Raw genomic sequence first — 23,512 nt, forward strand, 5'->3', positions numbered from 1 at the left:
GGAAGGGAGAGGGATAGAGAGTTACAAACATCGATGAGAGAGAAACATGGATCAGCTACCTCCTGCACATCCCCCGCTTGGGTTGTGCCCACAACCAAGGTACAAGCCCTTGAACGGAATCGATCCGGTACCCCTCAGTCCACAAGCAAATCCTCTATCCACTGAGCCAAACCAGTTAGGACTCTGTATAATTCTTTATATGGATATAAGTGTTATTTACCTATGTGAATTCAACATTCCCAGACTGCAAGAGGACACAGCCCGGGCTGAGGGATCCCCCTGAATGCAAGAATTTTGTTCACTAAGCCTCTAGTTTATACATGTAAACTAGGAAGTCACGATTCCATTCATAGTCAGGGAGGATGCCTGTACCTGGCTAGATTTGGAGTGTGGAGCATACAGAAGGCAACTGATAAATGATTCTCTCTCAGCATTGATTTTTTTTTTTCTCTCCCTCTCTCTCCATCTTTGATCTTCAGCTTCTCACTTCAGAGACATTCGCAGGCCGGACCCTTCTCACTTCCCGAAGCCCACAAGCACCATTGTCTTTGGGTGCATTTTAATAAGGAAATCCTACATAATAAAAGAGTAATATGCAAATTGACCGTACCTTCACTACACCCATAAGCCATGCCCACAGCCAATCAGGGGCTCTAAGCAAATTAACCCAGCAAAGATGGTGGGGGAAGGGGACAGCGCCCGCTGCAGCCGTTGGGACCCAAGCCCTGATGGCGGATGGGGCAGGCTGCATAGGTCAGTGCCCGCCGCCGCCGGCGGGTGCTGACCCAAGCCCCGATTGTTCCCAAGGCCAGGAAAGCCTCCACAGCCTTGGGCACGAGCGGGGAGCCTGCGATGGATCGCAGGGAACTGGGCATCCGCTCCTGCTATCCATCGCAGGGAGCATGGGGTCCGGCTGAGCTCAAGGCCGGGAAAGCCTCCGGCAGAGGTTTTTCTGGCCTTGGGCTTGAGCAGGGAGCATGCAATGGATTGCAGGCAACTGGGGGTCCGCTCCTGCGATGGATCGCAGGGAGCTTGGGGTCCGGCTGAGCCCAAGGCCTGGAAAGCCTCCGCCGGAGGTTTTTCCAGCCTTGGGCACAAGCGGTGGCTTGTGATGGATTACAGGGAACTGGGGTCCATTCCTGCAAGGGGGTCTGCTCCTGTGGTGGATTGCAGGGAGCTGGGGGTCCCCTGCCCAATGGGCGGTATCTGTGATCACAGAGCTAGAGGTCCCCTGCCCAGGCTTAAAGCTTTGGCCAGAGGCTTTAGGCCTGGGCAGGGCACAGCCTGTGATTGGTGTGAACTATAGAGGAAACACCTTTTCTGACTGCACTTTGGCTAAGCTTCCTGTATGCCACTGGTAATATCCTTAGTAACTTGGGTAATAAGAATCCAAAAAGGTGATCTAGGGTTTTTCCATCACACTTCTGGAGAAAAAATCGAAGGTCCGCTGCTAGAGGGCTAAGAAAAGTCATATCCTGCCCTAGCAGGTTTGACTCAGTGGATAGAGCCTCAGCCTGCGACAGCAGGGTCGGGGTTGATTCTGATCAAGGGCATGTACTTAGGTTGCAAGCTCCTCCCTGGTTGGGGCCCAGATCAGGGCTCATGTAGGAGGCAACCAATCAAAGTGTTCCTCTCACTTCAATGTTTCTCTCTGTCTTTCCCTTTCTCTTCCACATTCTCTAAAAGTCAATGGAAACATATCCTTAGGCAAGGATAAAAAAAAGAAAGAAAGAGAGAGAGAGAAAGAAAGAAAGAAAATTTTCAAATTTTCTTGAAAATTCCTAAAGAAAGTTGTCATTTTTTCTGGGTGAAGGGACTGGAGTCCCTGTTGATGAAAACACCTTGGTGGCTGTGGTGACTGGCAGTGGCTGCAGCAGCGGGGTGATGGGGCTGGTGCCTTCCCCTGATCAGCCCGGTTGCCTCCCACAAAGGGAGGCCAGACTGTGGCTTAGGCCCGCTTCCCGTGGGGATCGGGCCTAAGCCATCAGTAGGACATCCCCTGAGGGCTCCCAGTATGTGAGAGGGGGCAGGTTGGGCTGAGGGACTCCCCACTCCCAGTGCACGAATTTCGTGCACCGGGCGCCTAGTCTATCTAATAAAAGAGAAACATGTAAATTGACCGTACCTCCGCTACATGCACCAGTCAATCAGAGCAAGTATGCAAATTAAGATGTTTGCCTCCAGGGAGCTGGAGGGAACAGGAGGCTTGGGTTGCCCCCGGTGATGGAAGAAGCAAAGCTTTCCGCCTGCCCTGGCCAGCCCTGGCCTCAGCTCAATGGTATAAAGTTCCAATTATATAAGATAAATAAATCCCAGATACCTGCTTCCAGCCGGCACTGGCCTCTGCTCAAGGAGGCACTGAAAAATAAAAAAGAAAAGGAGGGGCTGGGAGCTTGGGTCGACGGGGTGTGATCAGGTCAGGATGGGATGGCAGTTTGTGGGTGATAAGGCTGGTGGTAGGTAGGGATTTGGGGGTAAAGCAGACCAGCAGGGGGGCCAATTTGGGGCAGGTAGCCTGTCAGTAGGGGTCAGTTGTAGGTAATCAGGACAGTGGGGCGCGGGAAGTTTGGAGTGAGCAGGCCAGCAAGGGGCAGTTGTGGGCAGTCAGGACAGTGAAGAGGGAAGGTGGGAGCGAGCAGGCCACAAGAGGGGGCAGTTGGGAATGAGCAGGATTGCACGGGGGGCAGATGCCGGTGACCAGTCTGGCGGTGGGAGGCATTTGGGGGTGAGCAGGCCAGGGATGGTGGGCAGTTGGGGGCGAGCAGGCTGGCAGGAAGAGTGGTTAGGGGCAATCAGGCAGGCATGAAGGCGGGTGAGCAGCTGGAGCCAGCAGTCCCAGATTGTGAGATGAATGTCCAACTGCCAGTTTAGGCCCTATCCCTGTAAACCGGCAGTACGACATCCTTCAAGGGGTCCCAGATTGGACAGGGTGCAGGCCGGGCTGGTTCTGAGAGATACAGCTCTTGTCTCCAATCTGACAGGTTGGCGTGACCTTTGAGGACATTGCCCTGTACTTCTCCAGGGGGGAATGGAGCCTTCTTGATGAGGGTCAGAGACAGCTGTACCTGAGCGTGATGCTGGAGAACTTTGAACTTCTATCTTCCCTGGGTAAGACATTCACTCTCACCAGTGACCTGGACTTGGCTTTGCAATTTCCCAGGCCCCATCTTCCAGGGTGTGCTCTGTCCTCCCATGTAGACTGTGGTTCTGCTTGATTTTCCAGTTTTCTGGGTAGTTGCTGTCCTGGGAGGGTGGGTCTGTTTCCCCTGCTCCCTTCTTTCCTGAAGTCCCAGTTCTCCCCGCTGTACTACGTTCACAGGAAGGACTTGTGGTTGGTAGTGTTGCAGGAAGCCTGAGGGATTCCACCTTGATCAGTGAGGAAAGCATTTTCTATATTCCTACTAGTCATGTGTATGTACCATTTGAAGATTTGTCTCTACATCCTATCTTGTTTATTAACTGTATTTTTTGGTTAGAGATTCTTTTGATTACCTTGTAGATTTCATATATTAATTGCTTATTACATACAGAACACATCTTTTTGCATGTGGTTAATTGTGCTTCTCAGATACTGCTCGCCCAGGCCGGCTTTTCTTTATTTTATTTTATTTTATTACTTTATTGATTAAGGTATCACATATTTGTCATCACCCCCCCCCCATTCCCATCCCAAACCCCCCCACACGCATGCCCCCATCCCCCTGTTATCCGTGATCACTGGTTAGGCTCATATGCAAGCACACAAGTCCTTTGGTTGATCTATCTCCCTTGTCCACACCCTCCCCTACCTTCCCTCTGAGGTCTGACAGTCTGATCGATGCTGTTCTTGTTCTTCAGTCTATATTGTTCATCATTCCCCCTAGATGAGTGAGCTCATGTGATACTAGGAATACACTTATAGGAACCGAAAATGAGACAAGCAATAATGGTTATGCTGAGAGGCAAATGAATCAGTCTATAGTGAGTTTCTTTTTGGGTCAACAGTTCTTTTGAGTCCCGATTTCTATGTCCAACAGTTGTTTATGTGTATATAACAGCAATGATATTTCAGTTCTGGATGGTGGACAAATGGTGGTAATGCAGGTCTGACCCTCTCTGGTTTGGTCCTGGGCAACCTGCAGTGACGCACATCTGCTGACTGCTAGTATGGCAACGCATGGTCAGCGTCTTCCATCTCTGGACTGCTTCTCTTCTGTCTTCATGGCTGGTAGGCCGGCTTTTCTATGAAGTATGCCGGGGTTCTTTTCCCAGCCTTACAAAGGGTTCAGAATTCTGGAGAAAGGGGTTGCGTGTAGATGATTAAAGAGTCCAAGGACAACAGATAATTTTGAAAGGCATTGGGGGTCAGAGGATCTTCAGCTGATGGAGCTAAAGACTCTTACCTTGACCAAAGACCCATGCTTTTATTCAACACAGTTTGTCTTAAGGCACAGTGGAGATAATACACTTCAAAGGGTAGGGTATCAAAGTATATTGTTGGATTGGGTAATAGCCTACAGATGTTCAGGTGTTTGGCCAACAGGAGGCAATAAAATGCCCTGAGCTATCAGGCAGTTAACAATCCTATTCAGGTTTGGGGGAAGTGCCCTTTAGCTGTTTCAACAGGTAAAGTACATATGTGACTCACCGTTGTTGAGCCGCCCAAACTACACCAACCTTTTGGCGAAACTCTTGTAATTATTACATGCTGTAATTGATTCCCAGCAGAAGTCCATGTTTTTGGCAACAGTGCAGTTAGCAGGTCTACTGCCACCATTATTCTAGCAAGCTCAGATGTTAGTTACTAGTGTTTAGTAATGAAGTATTTTTAATAAAGTTATATTGCCTTTGCTTTTGAGACACAATCATTGCATTATTTACCTGCAGTATAGTATTTACAGGTCAGGGTACATTCCCGAGTTGCAGGTTCACACCCAGTGTGCAGTGTGCAGGAGGCAACTAGTCAGTGATTCTCACTCTTTATTGGTGCTATCTCTCCCTTTCTTTCTGAAGTTAATAAATATATATTTTAAAAATCAAGACACTTTCCCTTCAAAATAAAAATAAGCTGATTGTAACTTTTGGCCTTTTTCCACCAGTGTGTAGGGTATTCACATGCTCCACATCCTAGAGCAACGATTGCCAACTGCTGAGATTCGAAAGGTTGGCGATCGCTATCCTAGATAATATTTTCTTTGGTCAATCATTGTTTATTTAAAAACTAGTGGCCCAGTGCACAAATTTATTTCCATTGTAAGGAAATTAATTGGAGCAATATTTTCATATCGCTGTTAGCCTTTTCTCTATAATAAAAGTGTCAGAGATAAAAGGAAATTAGTAAAGTGTACATGAAAATAATATAAGAATTGATTAATAAACAATAACATGATATAGCAACAAAAGATATCTAAAGAACAAAAACATATAAAAACTTAAACAAGATAGAAAGACAATATTGATAAAAAAAAACAATGACTAATAAATTAATTAAACTTATTCTAACACTGAGGCCGGTGTCAGATGGGGACAAATCAATTCCTGGAATCAGAAAAACCTCTCCTCTTCAGATCCTGTTAATATTTCAGCTTTGATTATGTTAGGTCACAATCTCAATAATAAATCTAATATCCTTACAAAGACCCCGTTTACTATTGAGATTCTCAGTAGCATGATCATTGCAACTACTTTCAATTCCAATTTATGACACATCATTGCTGAAGGAGCAATATTTTTTTAAGAAATTCGATGGGAAAGCTTTTTTTTCAGCATCATCCATTGAATCTAATATTGTCGATTACACTGTCATCTCTGAGTCCTAATGCAAGATTTGTTTGCCAGCCTTTTTCACCATGTGTGAAAAGAATAGGATACGTCATTACATCTAATGTAGGAAACAGGATACTGATTTGTTTCATGTTAGTGTCATTCAGATTATTGGGATCTGGTTTATAATGAATGAGTCCTTTTCAAGAGGAGGTCCTCCATCTTCGTTTCTGAATATGATGGCAACTATGGTTACACGGTGATAATTATATCTACCCGGATCACTATTATTATCATCGAATTTAATCGCCATTCTTACTTCCATGCACGGCTGCTGCTTTCTTTCAGCTTCAGAATGTCAACAAAAACAACCAAATTCACAATCGACAATGACAGATTGAAACTCGCATGCAATTGGCATAAACAAGAGCTTTATATGTATCGCCAATGCGCGAGTAAGCTTAGCCTTTTATACATATAGAATAAATTTGCGTAATTAGACCTGATTTCTGATGGAGCTCAACTTTTTCCAGCCCAGTGAAGCACCCCAACTTTTCTTTCAGGTAATTGTCAGCAACAGAGCAGTAAACATCAACACGAAGCACATTATTATTGTAGATCACACGGAGAACAAAGGGTAAAATATTTAACTTCAGTAGTGTTTGACTATATTCTGTGCAGTGCAAAAACCTGAAGTCATTTTCAAGATCCACCAATTCTTACTTCTTTTCAGTCAGGTCAACTTTCTAAGCTTTTTAAATCTACGTTTTCTGGCTAATGATAGGATTCCATTGAGTGTCCTATCTACCTACTCCAGGACTTCTGTGAGGATCAAATGACATGAGGCACAGGAAAAAACTTCACAGACATTTGGTTACAGTGTAATGTGTTTCCACCTGAGGCTAGTCATTGCCAGCGATAGGAAGCCAGGTGTTACTACTGGACATCATTACCCAGATAGTTTGACACTTAGCTTATTGACATCTTTTTTTTTTTATTTTATTTTATTGATTTTATTACAGAGAGGAGGAGAGAGAGATAGAGAGTCAGAAACATCAATGAGAGAAACATCGATCAGCCGCCTCTTGCACACCCCCCACTGGGGATGTGCCCACAACCAAGGTACATGCCCTTGACCGGAATCGAACCTGCGACCTTTCAGTCCGCAGGCTGATGCTCTATCCACTGAGCCAAACCGGTTTCGGCAGCTTATTGACATCTTATATAGAGAGATCTATAAATAGATATTCCATAATTTTGCCATTCTACCTCAATGTTGTTTGTATTTTATGGAGGAATTTATGGGGAGTTATTGCTCAAAAGTGCATTTGTTTTTGCCCCAAATATCACCTTCCCTGAAGGTGCTAGAGGACACTTAGTATCCTTGGTGTGTTCTTGGGCTATCAGCCCTTAAATCCAGTCCTAGATTCAACTAAGAAATACAGAATCCTGGCGTTGCAGCGGAGAAACTACATTACCCAGAAGGCCACGCATGGAATGCCAGCAGGCTGAGCCAATGGGGGCTCAGAGAAGGCGTTTGCGTTTGGTTATTTCTGAGGGCGGGACCGGTAGCCTCCTGGCGGGATTTTCTGTTCTCAGACGTCTGTCTGAGGTGGTCAGGTTTTCTAGGTCTCCGCTCCTGTGGAGAAGGTGGAGAGTGGTGTTCCGCGCCCACAACAACGGTGGGAGCCTCCCGTGATGCTCACAGCTCACACTGGGGATTGAAGCTCGGAGTCACCTCCCGGACCCACGCCAGGGCCGGGACAGGCACCGCCATTCCTGCAGCGGCTTCTACTCCGGCCGCTCCCGCCCCGCTCGGCCCACAGAGAGCAATGGCGGCGCCCGCGCTAAGGAGCTTCGCTGAGGTGAGTTCCACTCCCCCAGGCCTCACTTCCTCCTTCACAGACACCACAGCCTGAGGGGCATCTGTCACGTCCTGCAGCTCAGTCCGCGTGGAGAACCGTGAGGAAGGCGGAGGGGAGAGGAGCGTTGTGGCTTCTGAGGCACAGCCAGTGCAGGGCGGAGAGGACAGGGCTGACTGGCATCTGAGGTTCCCTGAGGGTGTGGGCTGTGAGGATTGGCGGACAGATCAGAGGCTGCAGGGAGGACGTCACAGCCTCAATAGGCTTTTTCCGGTCTGTGGGGTCCCTCAGGGGCCGGGGGTGGTCCTGGGTCTTCTGGTAGACAAGCTCTCTGTGGATGCCATGTGCCAAGTTCATGGGTGAGTCCAGCGAGATCCAGTGGCATTGGAGCAGGAAGGGGGCAGAGCTGAGGGAGTGAACCTGGGACTGAAGATGGGAAGGGGTTAAAGGTTACCCAGTGGTGTGCACATCTGGAGGAAGTGTGAGCTGATAGTCCCCGGGACCTGGTGTGGGGACTTAAAGGTGAAGCATAAACCCAGGCGTGGCTTTGTCTTGGAGGCATGATCTAGGAGACTGCAGTGGGATTGCTTGGCAGGAAGGCTGGGGCCCTGCAGGCATCGCCCAGACCTTAAATGGCATTGCTTTCTCCCCTCCCCTCCCCCAATCCTTCCCACCCAACCCAGCTGCTCTGCTGAGGGCAATCCCAGTGAGTAATGGGACTGTGATGAGAGAGCAGCCTGCACTGGCATTAGGGCCTGGTGTCCACACTAACCGGGTGCCTTGGAGGAGGTTGAGGGGGGGAAGGTGTGTAAGGAGTAGGAGTGGGGGTTCTCAGAGAGACAGCTCTGGTGTCAATTGTCTCCATTCTGACAGGTTGGCGTGACCTTTGAGGACATTGCCCTGTACTTCTCCAGGGAGGAATGGAGCCTCCTTGATGAGGGTCAGAGACAGCTGTACCTGAATGTGATGCTGGAGAACTTTGAACTTGTTTCCTCGCTGGGTAAGACTCTCACTCTCACAGTGACCTGGTCTTGGCTTTGGAATTTCCCAGGCCCCATCCCCCAGTGTGTGCTGTGTCCTCCCATGTAGACTGTGGTTCTGCTTGATTTTCCAGTTTCCTGGGTAGTTGCTGTCCTGGGGAGGGTGGGTCTGTTTCCGCTGCTCCCTTCTTTCCTGAAGTCCCAGTTCTCCCCGCTGTACTACGTTCACAGGGAAGGACTTGTGGTTGGTAGTGTTGCAGGAAGCCTGAGGGATTCCACTTTTTTTCTGTGAGGAAAGCATTTTCTATATTCCTGTTGGTCACTTTTGCCTATTTTTTGAAGAATTGTTTCTACATCCTTATCTTGGTTAATAACTGTATTTTTTGTTTAAACATTCTTTTGAAGACCTTGTATATTTTATATATTAATTGCTTATTACATACAGGAACACATATTGTTGCATGTGCTTAATTGTGCTTTGCAGTTATTGCTCCCCACACCTGCTTTTCTACAAAGTCCATGTTTTTGCAATCTTGGATGCTGCAGGTCTAGTATCACCATGTTTCTAGCAGCTCAATGCTTGTTACTAGTGCTTAGAATAATGTATTTGTAATGAAGTGATATCGAGTTTGCTTTTAAGACAGAGTCATTGCATTGTTATTAGCCTGCACTATGGTATTAACATACCTTCATTATTCCCTGGGAACTGTAAATATTTTTGTGAATTTCTTTTCATATTGCAATATTTGCTTTATTGTGCTGATCAGAACTGAATCCACAATCTCTCCAAGCGATTCCTTCGTATGATTTGCAAGTATTTTCTTCTTTTCTTTAGATTTCCTTTCATTTCATTGTGTTTATTGCTGTTGTGCTGAGAAGCTTTTTTTCTTTATTTGTTGCAATCTGGACTGTTTGTTTTCTCTATTTTGTGTGGTGGTTGGTGTCACATTCAGAAAATGCTGTCCAATACAAACCTCCAAAACTTTTTCTCTAGATTGTCCTGAGGAGTTTTTCGTTTTAGGGCTGACATTCATTTCTGTCATGCAGGTTGAGTTACATTTTACCAGCAATGTCCAGTATTGTTGTGTTTACATGTGAGTATTGATTTCAACAGCACCATTCATTGTAGAAACTATCTTTCCCTTCTTCTGTGTCTTGCAGCTTTGTCAGAGATTACTTCAAAGGATGTGCCTGGGTTTATTTTTCTGTTTTCTGGTCTGTTCAGTTGATGTATGTGCCTGTTTTTCTCCAGAAACACACTGCTTGCTTTCTCTTTGTACTAAAATGAAGTCAGGAAGTGTGATGCCACCAGCTTTGTTCTCACTCACGATTGTTTTTGCTATTCTCATTTTTTGGTTCCATATATTTCAAGATTCTCTTTTCATTTCTTTGTAAAATACCATAGGAATTATCCTCAGGATTGCATTTAATTTGTAGATTGTGTTGTGTACTATGGATATTTTAAACATATTTTAAAAAATGCTTTATTGTTTAAAGTATTATATATGTATTCCAGTGGGATCGGGCCTAAACGGGCAGTCGGACATCCCTCGAGGGGTCCCAGATTGGAGAGGTACAGGTTGGGCTGAGGGACACCCCCCTCTCCATGCATGAATTTCGTGCACCGGGCCTCTAGTTTCATATAATACTGATTTGGTGGTGATGAACTCCTTTAGCTTTTTCTTATCTGTGAAGCTCTTTATCTGCCCTTCAATTCTGAATGATAACTTTGCTGGGTAGAGTAATCTTGGTTGTAGGTTCTTGCTATTCATCACTTTGAATATTTCTTGCCACTCCCATCTGGCCTGCATAATTTCTGTTGAGAAATCAGCTGATAATCGTATGGGTGCTCCCTTGTGGGTAACTGTTTTTCTCTTGCTGCTTGTAAGATTCTCTCTTTGTCTTTTGCCCTTGGCATTTTAATTATGATGTGTCTTGGTGTGGTCCTCTTTGGATTCCTTTTGTTTGGGGTTCTGTGCGCTTCTTAGACTTGTAAGTCTATTTCTTTCACCAGGTGGGGGAAGTTTTCTGTCATTATTTCTTCAAATAGGTTTTCAGCGTCTTGCTCTCTCTCTTCTGGCACCCCCATAATTCTGATGTTGGTATGCTTGAAGTTGTCCCAGAGGCTTCTTACACTATCTACAACTTTCAGAATTCTCTTCTCTTCTTGCTTCTCTGGAGGAGTGTCCTTTGCCTCTTTGTATTCCAAATCTTTGAGTTGATTCTTGTGTTTCTCTAGTTTGCTGTTGGGTCTCTGTATAATATTTTTTATTTCAGTCATTATATGTTTAATTTCTAGTTGGTCCTTTTTCATATCCTCGAGGGTCTCATTAAATTTATCGGGCTTTTCCAGGAAATTCTTGAAAAACCTTATAACCGTGGTTTTGAACTCTATGTCCAGTCATTTGTTCTCCTCCATTTCTGTTTTTGTGATCTGTTTCCTTGTCTCCTCATTTTCGCTCCTTCCCCGATTTGGTAGGGTAGCTTTGTGTACTAGGTGTCCTATTGGTTCAATGAGTCAGCCTCCCAGTTACCTGAGGTGGACACTCTTTTTTTTTTTTTTTTTTTTTTTTTAGGAATTTTAGTGAGTTTATTTGAGCCAAACTGTCGACATATGCCGGGAAGCAGAACCTCAATGAATTGAGATAATGCTGCAAAGAATGGCGGGTTACATCTATATTTATACATTGCCATCAAAGGAGGGACATAGGTGGGCTACATGAAATTCATTGGTGATGGATTAAGGAGGTGGGATAAAGTCAAACTGTGGGAAACCCCTGGGATTGGATAAAAAGTAAAATGATGGACACATACTTAGGTGGGTACAGGAACAATTAACATGATAATGAAGGAATTTGAGGCATCTGTCCTGGCGCGAGGTGGACACTCTTGGTGCACCCCTTTGTGTACTGTGTGTACAGCCTGGTTGTAGTTAAGTCTTAATTGTTGTTGGTGTCACTGGGAGGAATTGACCTCCAGGCCAATTGACTGTAAGGACCCGCTGTGTCTATAATGGAAGAATTGCTGTGCTGGAGACACGTTTATGGGGCAGGTTTGTTCCAGTAGGGCTTTGGTGCTCACTGAGTCTACCTCTTGAATGTGTCCCTTATGAGAGCAGTTGAAATCTGGTGTCGTCTTAAATCAACCACTAGATACCCTAGCTGCTGGATCTCCAATGGGGTGCAGGTCAGCTACTGTCTGAGGCCACCCAGCAGGAGCTACAGCAAAAACTACAGTTTTCTTCTGTTTGCTTGGGGTTTGGCTGTTTTGGAGCAGTCTGACTGGAGCTGCAGTTTATTTGGTTACACTTCCACAGAAATGCCATTTATATGCTAAAGCCGCTATGTGGAGCCTGGGCGGGTTTGTAGAATGTGTGGGGCTGGGTCTGAGGGTGGGGTGAGGTCTCAGGGCATCACTAGGCTAGGGCGTGGCAAACGGCGATGGCTGCTGTCAGCCGTCTCTGCCTTTCCGCGTCTCCAATTCCCTGCGTCCCTCGCTCCAGCGTAGCAAACAATGATTACTTGGCACACCTCTGCAAAAAAGTCACTGTCACCTTCCGACCTGATAGCCAACAGCTCAGCTTCTCCTTGTAGGCGTCTGGGTCCCCCACGTGTCCCCAGAAACTGGACCTCAGAGCGATTGGGAGCCTGTCTCCCTTTGGATTGAAAAAAAGCCGCGCGCCCAGTCACCCGCCACCAGCCCGATTCGTGCGCCTCCGCACCTCAGCTTCTCAGCGTTTGTGTTCCTTTCCCTCTCCCCCTCAGCTGTAAAACTTCCATTCAGCCAGCTTTCCCGTGGTTCTGGGTGGTAGAGGTTTTGTCTTTTAGTTGTAGTTTTGAAATTATTGTGCGAGGCGGCAGCTTAGTTGTTTACCTTTGCCGCCATCTCGGTTCCTCCTCTCTTCTAAGATTTTTATGGTTTCCCATCTTACTATAACATTTCTTGAGGAAGTACAGTTTGCATTGAATCCATACAAGGACCTGTGAGAGTGCATGTTCTTGATTGTTAACATTTGTTTTTTCAGATTATAGAAGTCCGTTTCAACTTATTTTTAAAAAATGAAATTTCTACCCTCTTCTTCTCACCCCCACCCCTTTTTTTTCTTTCTGTCTGTCTTGTTCCATGACCAACACCCTTAGTGTTTCCTGGGATTCCCATAATGCAAATTATAGGTTAACTTTATGGTTTTATTTAATTTGCTGTATTCTTTAAATTTATTTTTCTTGTTTCCATCTGGATGATTTCTAGTGACTTGTCGTGGACAGCACATATTCTTTTTGTCTGCTTTTGATACTCTTTATTTCATTTTTCATTTTATTCCTTGTAATTGTGCAACACCAACATTTCTGTTTCATTCGTTATTATGATTTCTGTCTATCTGATATTCTTCTATTGTTCTGTGTTCATTTCTTCATTATGTTGGTTCTATTTGTGTTCTCTTGTAGCTCGCAAACCTTTTTAAAGGTAAGTATTTTGGCTTCTTTATCAGGCTGTATGTGCTCTCCATTTATTTGGTATTGATTAGTAGATAGTGTCCTTGTTTTTAGTCCGCTGTAGATGTCTATGCATTTGATGAAGCAGTGACTCCTTTCAGCTCTAGGACCAATTCTAGCTCAAGAAATACATTCATTGGCATATGGAACCAAGGGTTTTGACTGGGTGGGTTGTTGTTTCAGGTTTGAGAAAGTCCCAGTAGCCTAGTATCCTTGAAGCTCCATGAGCTGAGGTTAGAATAACAAAAAGTCTATGGGTCCACAGTGGCTTTGGCAGCAAATTATTATATTTTTTTAATGACAAGGGATGGATTTAGAGGCTTTGGTGGCAAATACTTTGAGAACATATTGTTTTTTATTTTATTCCTGGGATAGGTTGTTGCCAAAGGGATTTCTTTTGGGATGCATGTTGATAAATATCATGGATCCGCTCATTAAGTAGACCTTGGAGAGTTCACAAATGTTGCATAGATTTCTGTGATTCACAAATACAGAAATGTCCAGAGTTTTTCACAGAGCTGGCCAATAGGGTCAACATTAGTACAGGAGCAGTGAGTGATGGAGGAAACTCTGATCCTTGTTTTGACTGTGAGAACACAGGTTCTTCTCTGCCAGGAACTGGACAATTATGGGCGCCGGGTATTAGATCGAGAAGCTATGGGGAAGCGGTGGGTATATAAGGGAGTCCTTATTGCAGTCCATGTAACCATTGCTACCAAGGAGCCACTAGAGAAAACAGTTCTTCAAAGTAAAGTCCTGCACCGTAGTCTATAAAATAGAGAGCTGCATGCTGACTGGTTAACACTGTGTCTTCCCTACGAAGCAGCCCCCAATGTAGGAGCCAGCCTAGGAGCCTTACTAAGTAGCCGCTGCTAACATGGCAGCCATTGCAAACACAGCAATCCACCCAAGCAGGCGCGTACTGCCTGGTCAGTAACATACTTTATACCGACTTAGACCAAAGAGGCCTCTTTCGAAATAGTGACATTAGTCTTTGGGTTATAGAAGCGCACGCCTGCACAGTCACTAGTATAGCTTGCTGTGTCCTTGCTTTTGTGACTGTGTATAGCAAATTAGGCTTGAACACTCTGATGAGATTCCCAAGCTCAGATTGGCCCTGAATATTCCATGTCCTTTGGACAGGGCACCCACACTGACTCTAGCTAAATATGTTTGCTAACCCACTCTGGTCATCTCTTTGTAATTCAGCCCCCCCACCCCTTTTTTTTCTCTACTGAATTCTTTTTGGTTTAATTGCACTCCTTTTTTTTAATTCTCACTTGTGTGTGTGTGTGTGTGTGTGTGTGTGTGTTTACCACGGTGCATTCCAGAGAGAGTGGAAAGGAGTGAGCGGAGAGAGAGAGGGGAACAATGATGTGAGAGAAACACATTGACTGGTTGACTCTCTCACCCACCAGGCGGGGCAGGGAGCCAACCTCAGCCCAGGTGTGTAACCTTGACAAGGAATCAAACCCTCGACCCTTCGGTGTGGAGGCCGACGCTTCAACCATTGAGTAAAAGCGGCCAGGGTTTCATTGTACTCTTAAGCCCTTGTAGTTGTTTTTGTTCATGGAGACCTGCCTTCTTGTTCTGACATCTTGCTGATATCACTCCCATAGATTTTTCTCCACATGATCTCTGTTGTGCTTTGTAGTTCTATAACAGTGCTTCCCATACATCCATTTAGTTTTTTCTTTTGGATTTATATCACCTGAATGCCATGTTTGACCCAGTTGGGATTCATGGGGAGGAATCATTTGTGCATCACAGAAGAAACATCCTACCTTATAATAGAGAAACATGCAAATTGACCGCACCTCTGCTACACCCACGATTGGGCCGGTGGGAGGCTGGGAGGCGGGACTCCGTGTGGCCTATCCGGCCGTTGAGAAGATCAAGATGGCGGCGCCCAGTCCTCTTAGTTCCGGGGGTCGCTGGGAAGATCGCTACCCCGGGAAGGCGAGGCCAGGCTGCCCAGCCGCTCCCGGGGGTTCCTGGGGAGATCGGCAACCTGGGGGGGCGTGGCTGGGCCCATCCAGCCTCTCCCGGGGGTCCCTGGAGAGATCGGCAACACGGGGGGGGGGGGCGAGGCTGGGCCCATCCAGCTGCTCCCTGGGGTCCCTGGGAAGATCGCTGCCCAGGGAGGTGAGTCGGGACCCTCCTAGCCGCTCCCCGGGGGTCCCTGGGAACATCACCGCCCAGGGGAGGTGAAGCCGGACCCGCCAAGCAGCTCCCAGGGGTCCCTGGGAAGATCGCCGCCCAGGGGAGGTGAGGCCGGACCCTCCAAGCCACTCCCCGGGGGTCCCTGGGAAGATCACTGCCCAGGGGAGGCGAAGCCGGACACTAGCCGCTCCGGTGGTCCCTGGTCACATTGCAGGCATGGGGTTGCTGAGATTCATAGCTTCATGGAGACCGAGGGCAGGGATCTGCCTCATCTGCAGAGATACAGAGGTTCTGCAGTGGCCCCAAGACGTGGGTGGGCCCAGCCAGGGATCAAGGGGCATGGAAGGACTCCCGAGCAGAGGGGCAAGGACCCTCACCCCTGAGGCGGGGGTTGAGGGGTGGTGCCACCTCAGTGGAGGGATGCTGCACTACAGGGTACTGGACTGACTGATGTGATTCAGAGAAGCTCCCAGTGCTAACGGGCCTCACTCAGGCGGCCTTCACACTTCAGAGGCAGTGATTCCTGCTCCTGCCTTGACCCAAAAGCAAGCCCGCGGAGCCCTGCCCCATGGCAGAGCATGCCTAGGCAGTGAGTGCGAAGCCTTCCACCTGCTCCGGAGAAGCGGGGACAGTAAAGAATGGGGGACAGGGGACGGGGAGAGGAAAGAATGTGGAGCATCCGCAATGAAGAGGTGCTTGAGAAAGAGGCTTGGAAGCCTGACTGGAAGGTTTGTTCTGTTTGCCGGGCGACTGCCCCTTAGGAAGCACAAAGAGCATGGCTCTGAGGGCTTCCTGTGTGCTGAGTCAAGTTCCACAGCCAACTGGAATTGGCCTCAGTTTCCTGGTCTGTAAAATGGATGAAGCGTGTCCCAGTGCCTTCACTGAGCTTTGATGGCCAATTGAGATACTATATAAAGAAAATGAGGGAAGAAGTGAGAAAGAAAAGGAAGGACGAGCAACACAAAAGAAAGACTGAAAGGAACCTGTAAACCCATTGTCACTTAAATAGGGAATATAGTCAATAGTGTTGTAATGAAGGTATGATGCCAGGTGGGTACTAGAAATATCGGGGAACACTTTGTAAAGTATATGATTGTCTAACCACTATTCTGTAACTAATATAAAACCTGAAACCAATACAAAATAATGTTGAATGTAAAGAAATGAAAATTGGAGTGAAATTTTTATAAATTTCAAAGTTTAAATAAAAGCTGTAAAGGAAGGAAGGGGAGAATAAAAATAGTGTTTTTCATTTTACCACTTCATTAAAAAGACAGTTGTCTTTATATGGTGCTTTTATACTTTTATACTTTTCTAAGTCATTATCTCATTTTAATTTCCGGGCAACTTAAAGACAAGATAAGTATTCCCTCCACTATTCAAAGAAAGGAAATCTTGGTGTCTGGTCCTAATGATTCAATCGTCAAGCCCTTATTGTAAAGCAGGGTTAGTAAAATTTTCTGTGCAGGGTCATATCTATACTAATAAAAGCCTTGGGGGTGATCAGCCCAGCAGGGGAGGGTATTTGGGGGCAATCAGGCCCGCAGAGGAGCAGTTAGGGGGCAATCAGGCCAGCAAGGGAGCAGTTAGGGGGCAATCAGGCAGGTAGGTGAGCGGTTAGGAGCCAGAGGTCCTGGATTGTGAAAGGGATGTCCAACTGTAGGTTTAGGCCCGATTCCACAGGGATCGGGCCTAAACCTGCAGTTGGACATCCCCTGAGGGGTCCCATATTAGAGAGGGTGCAAGCTGGGCTGAGGGACACCCTCCCCAGTGCACGAATTTCGTGCACCGGGCCTCTAGTGACTTTATAAAGGACAAGGTGGACCCAGAGGCGGTCTTGCCTTGGTGAAGGCCTCTTGGGATGGTTATGACACCAGGGCTTTGTTAAAGTCATAACTAGGAACCCATTTTGTTTAAAAGTATTTTGTTTCCATCACCCATTCCTCATCCAGTTTTGCTTATACTGTCTTATTGTTGACACTTTGCCTGCTCCTCAGGTGTAATAATGACCATTTCTTCTCAGATTCCATGCCCACAAGTAACTTTAACCTCCCTAGACCTTGTCCCTCTACCTCTTTCACAGGTCCCTCTTTACTGCAAACTAACCGAGGTCCATGCCTGCAGAGCTTTGAAGTGCAGACGTATTATTATATTGACCTTGAACATCCTGTGCTTCAATACCATTGTGTTGTATGGCTTTCGGCACATGCAAATTATCCTGCACAGACGCAGGTCCCCAGCACGAAAGGTCCTATAAGAACGCATTCGTGGAGGAACAATGAGTAAAGCCTTCTTGTCTTCTTTGTTTCCCACCCTAAGCTTTTGTTCCTGTTTTGGTGAGATTTTCACCATTGACTGACCTCTGAGGCCAGCTAATGTATAACAGCTGTTTCCTTAGAGTTCAACTCACTTGTGTTGAAAATCATTCTATGGAATCATGCCTAGTCATGACAGGGAAACAATTTTCTGAAAAATAATCTGATTTCATAAGATCGACATGTACTTCACCAGCGTTTCCTTTTGTTCAGGTTGTTGCTGTGGAGCAGAGAATGCGGAGGTACCGACTGAACAGAACGCTTCTGTAAGAGTGTCACAGGCCAGGAATCACAAGTTAGCCTTGACTTCCCAGAAGAGCCACCCCTGTGAGAGTTGTGGGCTCGTCTTGAGAAGGATTTTTCACTTGACTGAGCTGCAGGGAACACAACATGGAGAGATACAGCTGAGGTGTGGGGCATGTGCAAAACAATTTTTTTTCAGTGCAAAATTTCAGCAGCAGCATGTGAGAGAGAACACTTTCATTGGGAGTGTGGAGAGGATGTCACTTGCAAAGATCTGCAATTTCAATGTGTCCCAGAATCATTTCACCTGTGGGGAGGTTGGGCAGGGCACACTCTCCTGGTCAGGGCATCTCCACCTAAAAGCTGATCAGACCAGGGACAGGCCAAATGATATTTCCAAGGGTGGTTTGATGTTTCAAAGGAGAAAAGATTTTTACACCAGAGAAGAATGTGAGGAAGATCCTAGCAGCAGTAATCTTCGTCATCATCAGAGAGTTTGGACTGGAGAAAAGCCTTATAAATGCAGTGAATGTGGAAAATCTTTTAAGAGTAGCAGTGGCCTCCATTATCATCAAAGTTTTCACTCTGGAAAGAAGCCTTATAAATGCAGTGAATGTGGGAAATCTTTTATCACTAGCGGTGACCTTCGTCGTCATCAGAGATTTCACACTGGAGAAAAGCCTTATAAATGCAGTGAATGTGGAAAGTCTTTTACAAATAGCAGTAGTCTCCAATATCATCAGAGAGTGCACTCTGGAGAAAGACCTTATGAGTGCAATGACTGTGGAAAATCTTTTATCACTCAGCCTCAACTTCATAATCATCAGAGACTTCATACAGGAGAAAAGCCTTATGTATGCAGTGACTGTGGGAAATTTTTTACACGTATGCCTTCCTTTCGTAAACATCAGAGACTTCATACAGGTGAAAAGCCTTATAAATGCAATAAATGTGGGAAATCATTTAAGAGTAGCAGTGGTCTCCGTTATCATCAAAGTTTTCACACTGGAAAGAAGCCTTATAAATGTAGTGAATGTGGGAAATCTTTTTCACATAGGAATGTCCTATGTAGACATCAGAGAGTTCATTCAGGAGAAAAGCCTTATAAATGCAGTGAATGTGGGAAATCTTTTTCAAGGATGAATTGTCTCCAATGTCATCAGAGAGTTCACACTGGAGAAAAGCCTTATAAATGCAGTGAATGTGGAAAGTCTTTTACAAGTAGCAGTGGTCTCCAATATCATCAGAGAGTTCACACTGGAGAAAAGCCTTATAAATGCAGTGAATGTGGAAAGTCTTTTACACGTAGCAGTGGTCTCCAATATCATCAGAGAGTTCACACTGGAGAAAAGCCTTATAAATGCAGTGAATGTGGAAAGTCTTTTACAAGTAGCAGTGGTCTCCAATACCATCAGAGAGTGCACTCTGGAGAAAGACCTTATGAGTGCAATGAATGTGGAAAATCTTTTATCACTCAGTTTGAACTTCATAATCATCAGAGAGTTCATACAGTAGAAAAGCCTTATGAATGCAGTGACTGTGGGAAATGTTTTTCACATAGGATTTTCCTTCGTAGACATCAGGTAGTTCATACAGGAGAAAAGCCTTATAAATGCAGTGAATGTGGGAAATGTTTTGCAAGTATATATCGTCTCCAATATCATCAGAGAGTGCACACTGGAGGAAAGCCTTATAAATGTAGTGAATGTGAAATGTCTTTTACAAGTGGCTCTGGTCTCCAATATCATCAGAGAGTGCACACTGGAGAAAGTCCTTATGAGTGCAATGAATGTGGAAAATCTTTTAAAACTAAACCTCAGCTTTATTATCATCAGAGACTTCATGCAGGAGAAAAGCCTTGTAAATGCAGTGAATGTGGGAAATCTTTTACACGTGGTCGTGGCCTTCGTAAGCATCAGAGACTTCATAGAGGTGAAACGCTTTAGAAATGCAGTGAATGTGGGAAATCTTTCATGGATCAGTGGTCTCCATTATCATCAGAGAGTTCACACAGGAGAAAAGCCTTATCAATTCAGTGAATGTGGGATATCTTTTATCAGAAGCACTGCACTTCATTGTCATCAGAAGGTTCACACAGGAGAAAAGCCTTATAAATGCAGTGAATGTGGAACATCTTTTACAAGGAGCATTTGTCTTCAATATCATCAGAGAATTCACACAGGAGAAAAGCCTTATAAATGCAGTGACTGTGGGAAATCTTTTACCCAGAGCACTGCCCTTCATTAGCATCAGAGAGTTCATACAAGAGAAAAGCGTTATAATTGCAGTGAATATGGAAAATCTTTTGCAAGGAACGATACTCTCCAATATCATCAGACAGTGCACACAGGAGAAAAGCCGTATAAATGCAGTGAATGTGGCTTCGTGCTTCCCATGCCCAGCCCAGATCAGGACTCAGGTGACCAACAGAGACTTGGTCGACGGCAGATGCCCTCTCACTCCAACAAGAATTGTTTGAGTTGTCTTGTACCCATGGTGTGGGGAAGTGGGTTTATGATAATCTAAATCCAGCCTACCACCAGGAATGCTCCGGACCTACTCAAGAAGGCAAATAATCCTTTCCACTAATATTTACAGGGTAAAATAAGATTGTTGTTAGAGTAATAAATTTGACAATAAAATAGTAGGCAAGTTTTCAGGCAAATTTAAATTGGCTAGTTGAAACAAGCAAATATTCTAGAAAAATTAATTGTACTGGACAAAAAGGTGTTCCTAAAGTGTTAACTAAAATTTTTATTGGTAGTTCATCTCATGATAAAAATGCATACCATGTAATGAACCTAAAACAGTAATATTATAGTGCTAAAAATTAAAATTTAAAAGCCATCAAGACTACATTATAAAATTTTCAAAAGCATCCTAATATTTAAATCAAAAAGCAGGGCGGGGGGAGGGTAGTAGAAGAATATCATGTAAGGAAAAATATCCTGTAAGTAATTACATCTAGAAAATTAATACTTTAGAAAATTAATTGTAAGGCTAAAGGCAAGACACCCCTGAAGAACACACAAGGTGTCAAAACAAGCCAGAGGAAAATCATCTGGGCAAAAAATGAAATAGGAACCCAAGTCAAATTTATAGAAAATATTCCTTTATTAACTTTTGGTCGAGAATATGTTTGTATATTTTCAGAAAACAACTCCAAGACCATGTGGATTCCAGCAACAGAGGAATCGACAGGACTACTCCAGCCATCAAGACAGAAGAGAAGCAGTCCAGAGATGGAAGACGCTGACGTCGCCTTGCCATACTAGCAGTTATCAGCTGTGCGTCACTACAGGTTGCCCAGGACCAAACCAGAGAGGGTCAGACCAGAATTACCACCATTTGTCCACCATCCAGAACTGAAATGTCATGGCTGACATGTACACATAAGGAACTGTGTGACATTGAAATTGGGTCTCAAAAGAACTGTTGGCCCAGAAAGAAACTCACTAAGACTGAAAATAAATAAATAAATAAATGCAGTGAAAGTGGAAAATCTTTTAAAAGTAGGAGTGTTTTCCATTATCATAAGAGAGTTCACACTGGAGAAAGCCATTATGTGTGCAATTAATGTGCGGATTGTCTCAGGCATAATTCTAAATTCGCTCTCCACGTAAGAGTCCGAATGAGAGAAATTTCTTAGATGTGTAGGAAATGTCGTTTCTTAGATAGGACTTAATAATAGTAGAAGAAAATTTGTGAATCCTCATTTTTCTGAGTTGTATCTCACCTATATTATGTCAAGTTATTGTAAGTGTTTTTGCTGTTGTATGTGTTTGCTTTTATGTTGGAACACTATGTAATTATGTTGACTTTTTAACATACAGAGATGTCTTGCCAGGTCTATGTCACTGCATATTTCTGTTGCTGAAGGTATTTCACCCGAACCACCTATAAGGCCCCTGAATATGGCATCAATCACCATCCTCATGTGCCCAGGGAAGCTAACTCTGTTGTCTAATTTATTGAAGAAAATTAGGGATACCTGAGCCCTTAGTTTTTGTTTCCCTGTTATGAATTGCCAATATAGGACTGATTACTGTTCGCCCCAGTAAAGATAATGTTGCAGAGGGACTGCTATTTTGAGGAACACACTTTTCCTAGATGCTAGTGATAAGTGAATTGAGTGCCTAAGTCATCAACAGGAGAACTGCCAGTCTCAGGTCTCTTTCTTTGCAAAATAATGACGGCTTTTTCATAAGACTTCTTTAATCTTGGTGTCCTACTTACTGTGTGGGTTAGTTTATAAGGAGATCTCGGCTCTCCAAGCACGATGATGTAAAAAAGTTTTATGTGGTCTCCAACATTTTTGTCATTGAGGCAAGAATATGGTGCAGAAATTAGCTCAGCAGTTTTTGCCAAAATAACATTGTTTCCGATAATTTTCCTACTAAACACGACTGTAATCCTCATGTGCGATGGATGCTTTGAGACACAGAGATCATTCCAAAGAGGGGGTAGCTATGACAACCTCAAGTATATCTGGGAGCAGCGTGAATTTTTTTCTTGTTTTTAGAGGATGCTAAGGCATTTGAAAGGAACCTCCTGCTCCAGGCTTGCAGAGGGCCATGTGCCCTAATGCCTTCAATTCCATGGGTGATGGTCACTGGTTGGAGGACCATTGCAGTGAGGGGAATCCCTTTCACTGCAGAAACACTAACCTAATTGTTGTTGATCCACACTGCAGCCTAGTAGATGGAATGGGCTTCATCTAAACCTGCACTCAGAAAGTTTTTTTTGAGGGAAAGCCTACAGGAGCGGTGTGTACACAGATCTGAGGGACTCCTGGCATGTTTATCTACAGTGGAGCGGTCATTGGCATTGATTATAATCAAGAGGTTTTGTGGGTTCCTGTAGCTTCTCAGATGTTCCCATCAGAACCATTGGTGCTCTGGCAGCAGAACAAAGATGAAGACAAAGGGATGTGGCTTTTGAGACCGCATCATTCCAGTGGGTTTGGGTGAAAGTTCTTCATTGTTGTATTTTCTGTCACTGAGATGATTCTCTCTACCAGAGGGCGAAGTATGTGGATTGAATATAGCATTGCCAAATCTGTTGTTCCAAAATAGGTGAACATACATTTGTTTTATCTTTTTTAAAAAATATATATTTTATTGATTTTTTTACAGAGAGGAAGAGAGAGGGATACAGAGTTAGAAACATCGATGAGAGAGAAACATCGATCAGCTGCCTCTTGCACACCCCCTACTGGGGATGTGCCCGCAACCAAGGTACATGCCCTTGACCGGAATCGAACCTGGGACCCTTGAGTCCGCAGGCCAACGCTCTATCCACTGAGCCAAACCGGTTTCGGCCATTTGTTTTATCTTGAACCATTCTTTTAACAGCTGTGATGAGTAATTTGCATGTGTTAAGTATAATGTTTCATAAATCTTTACATGTGCTTGAAACTGAATCCATCATTACACTCATAATACTGACCATATCAGTTACTGTGTATTTCTTTCATGACCTCATTTAATCTGTATCTGTTCTTCACAACTTTCCTAGTACTCAGGGATTTACATTCCATTTTATTAAAGAACTTTGTTTTTCTAAATATTTTTCTGCTTTAATTTATATTTCATAAGTTCTTGGAGATTTATTAAAGATATGTCAGTAACTTATTTCTTTTTTTGCTAGATATTTTTTTTGTTGGTATTTTTAATCCTCACCTGAGGATATTTTTCCATTGATTTTTAGGGAGA

At 44.7% G+C, this 23,512-nt stretch overlaps 1 protein-coding gene across 1 annotated transcript; it reads left to right on the forward strand.

The window, feature by feature from the left end:
* Window positions 1-3,039: 3,039 nt before the first annotated feature.
* Window positions 3,040-22,439, forward strand: LOC307116572 (uncharacterized protein). Its single transcript, XM_079800651.1, has 4 exons — window positions 3,040-3,108; window positions 7,372-7,607; window positions 8,478-8,604; window positions 17,769-22,439. The coding sequence occupies exons 1-4, from the start codon at window positions 3,075-3,077 to the stop codon at window positions 19,742-19,744; spliced, it is 2,373 nt and encodes a 790-aa protein (XP_079656777.1). The 5' UTR covers window positions 3,040-3,074; the 3' UTR covers window positions 19,745-22,439.
* The last annotated feature ends 1,073 nt before the right edge of the window (window positions 22,440-23,512 follow it).

The sequence above is a fragment of the Cnephaeus nilssonii genome (genome assembly GCF_951640355.1).
Source record: "Cnephaeus nilssonii genome assembly, chromosome: 20".
NCBI lineage: Eukaryota > Metazoa > Chordata > Mammalia > Chiroptera > Vespertilionidae > Cnephaeus > Cnephaeus nilssonii.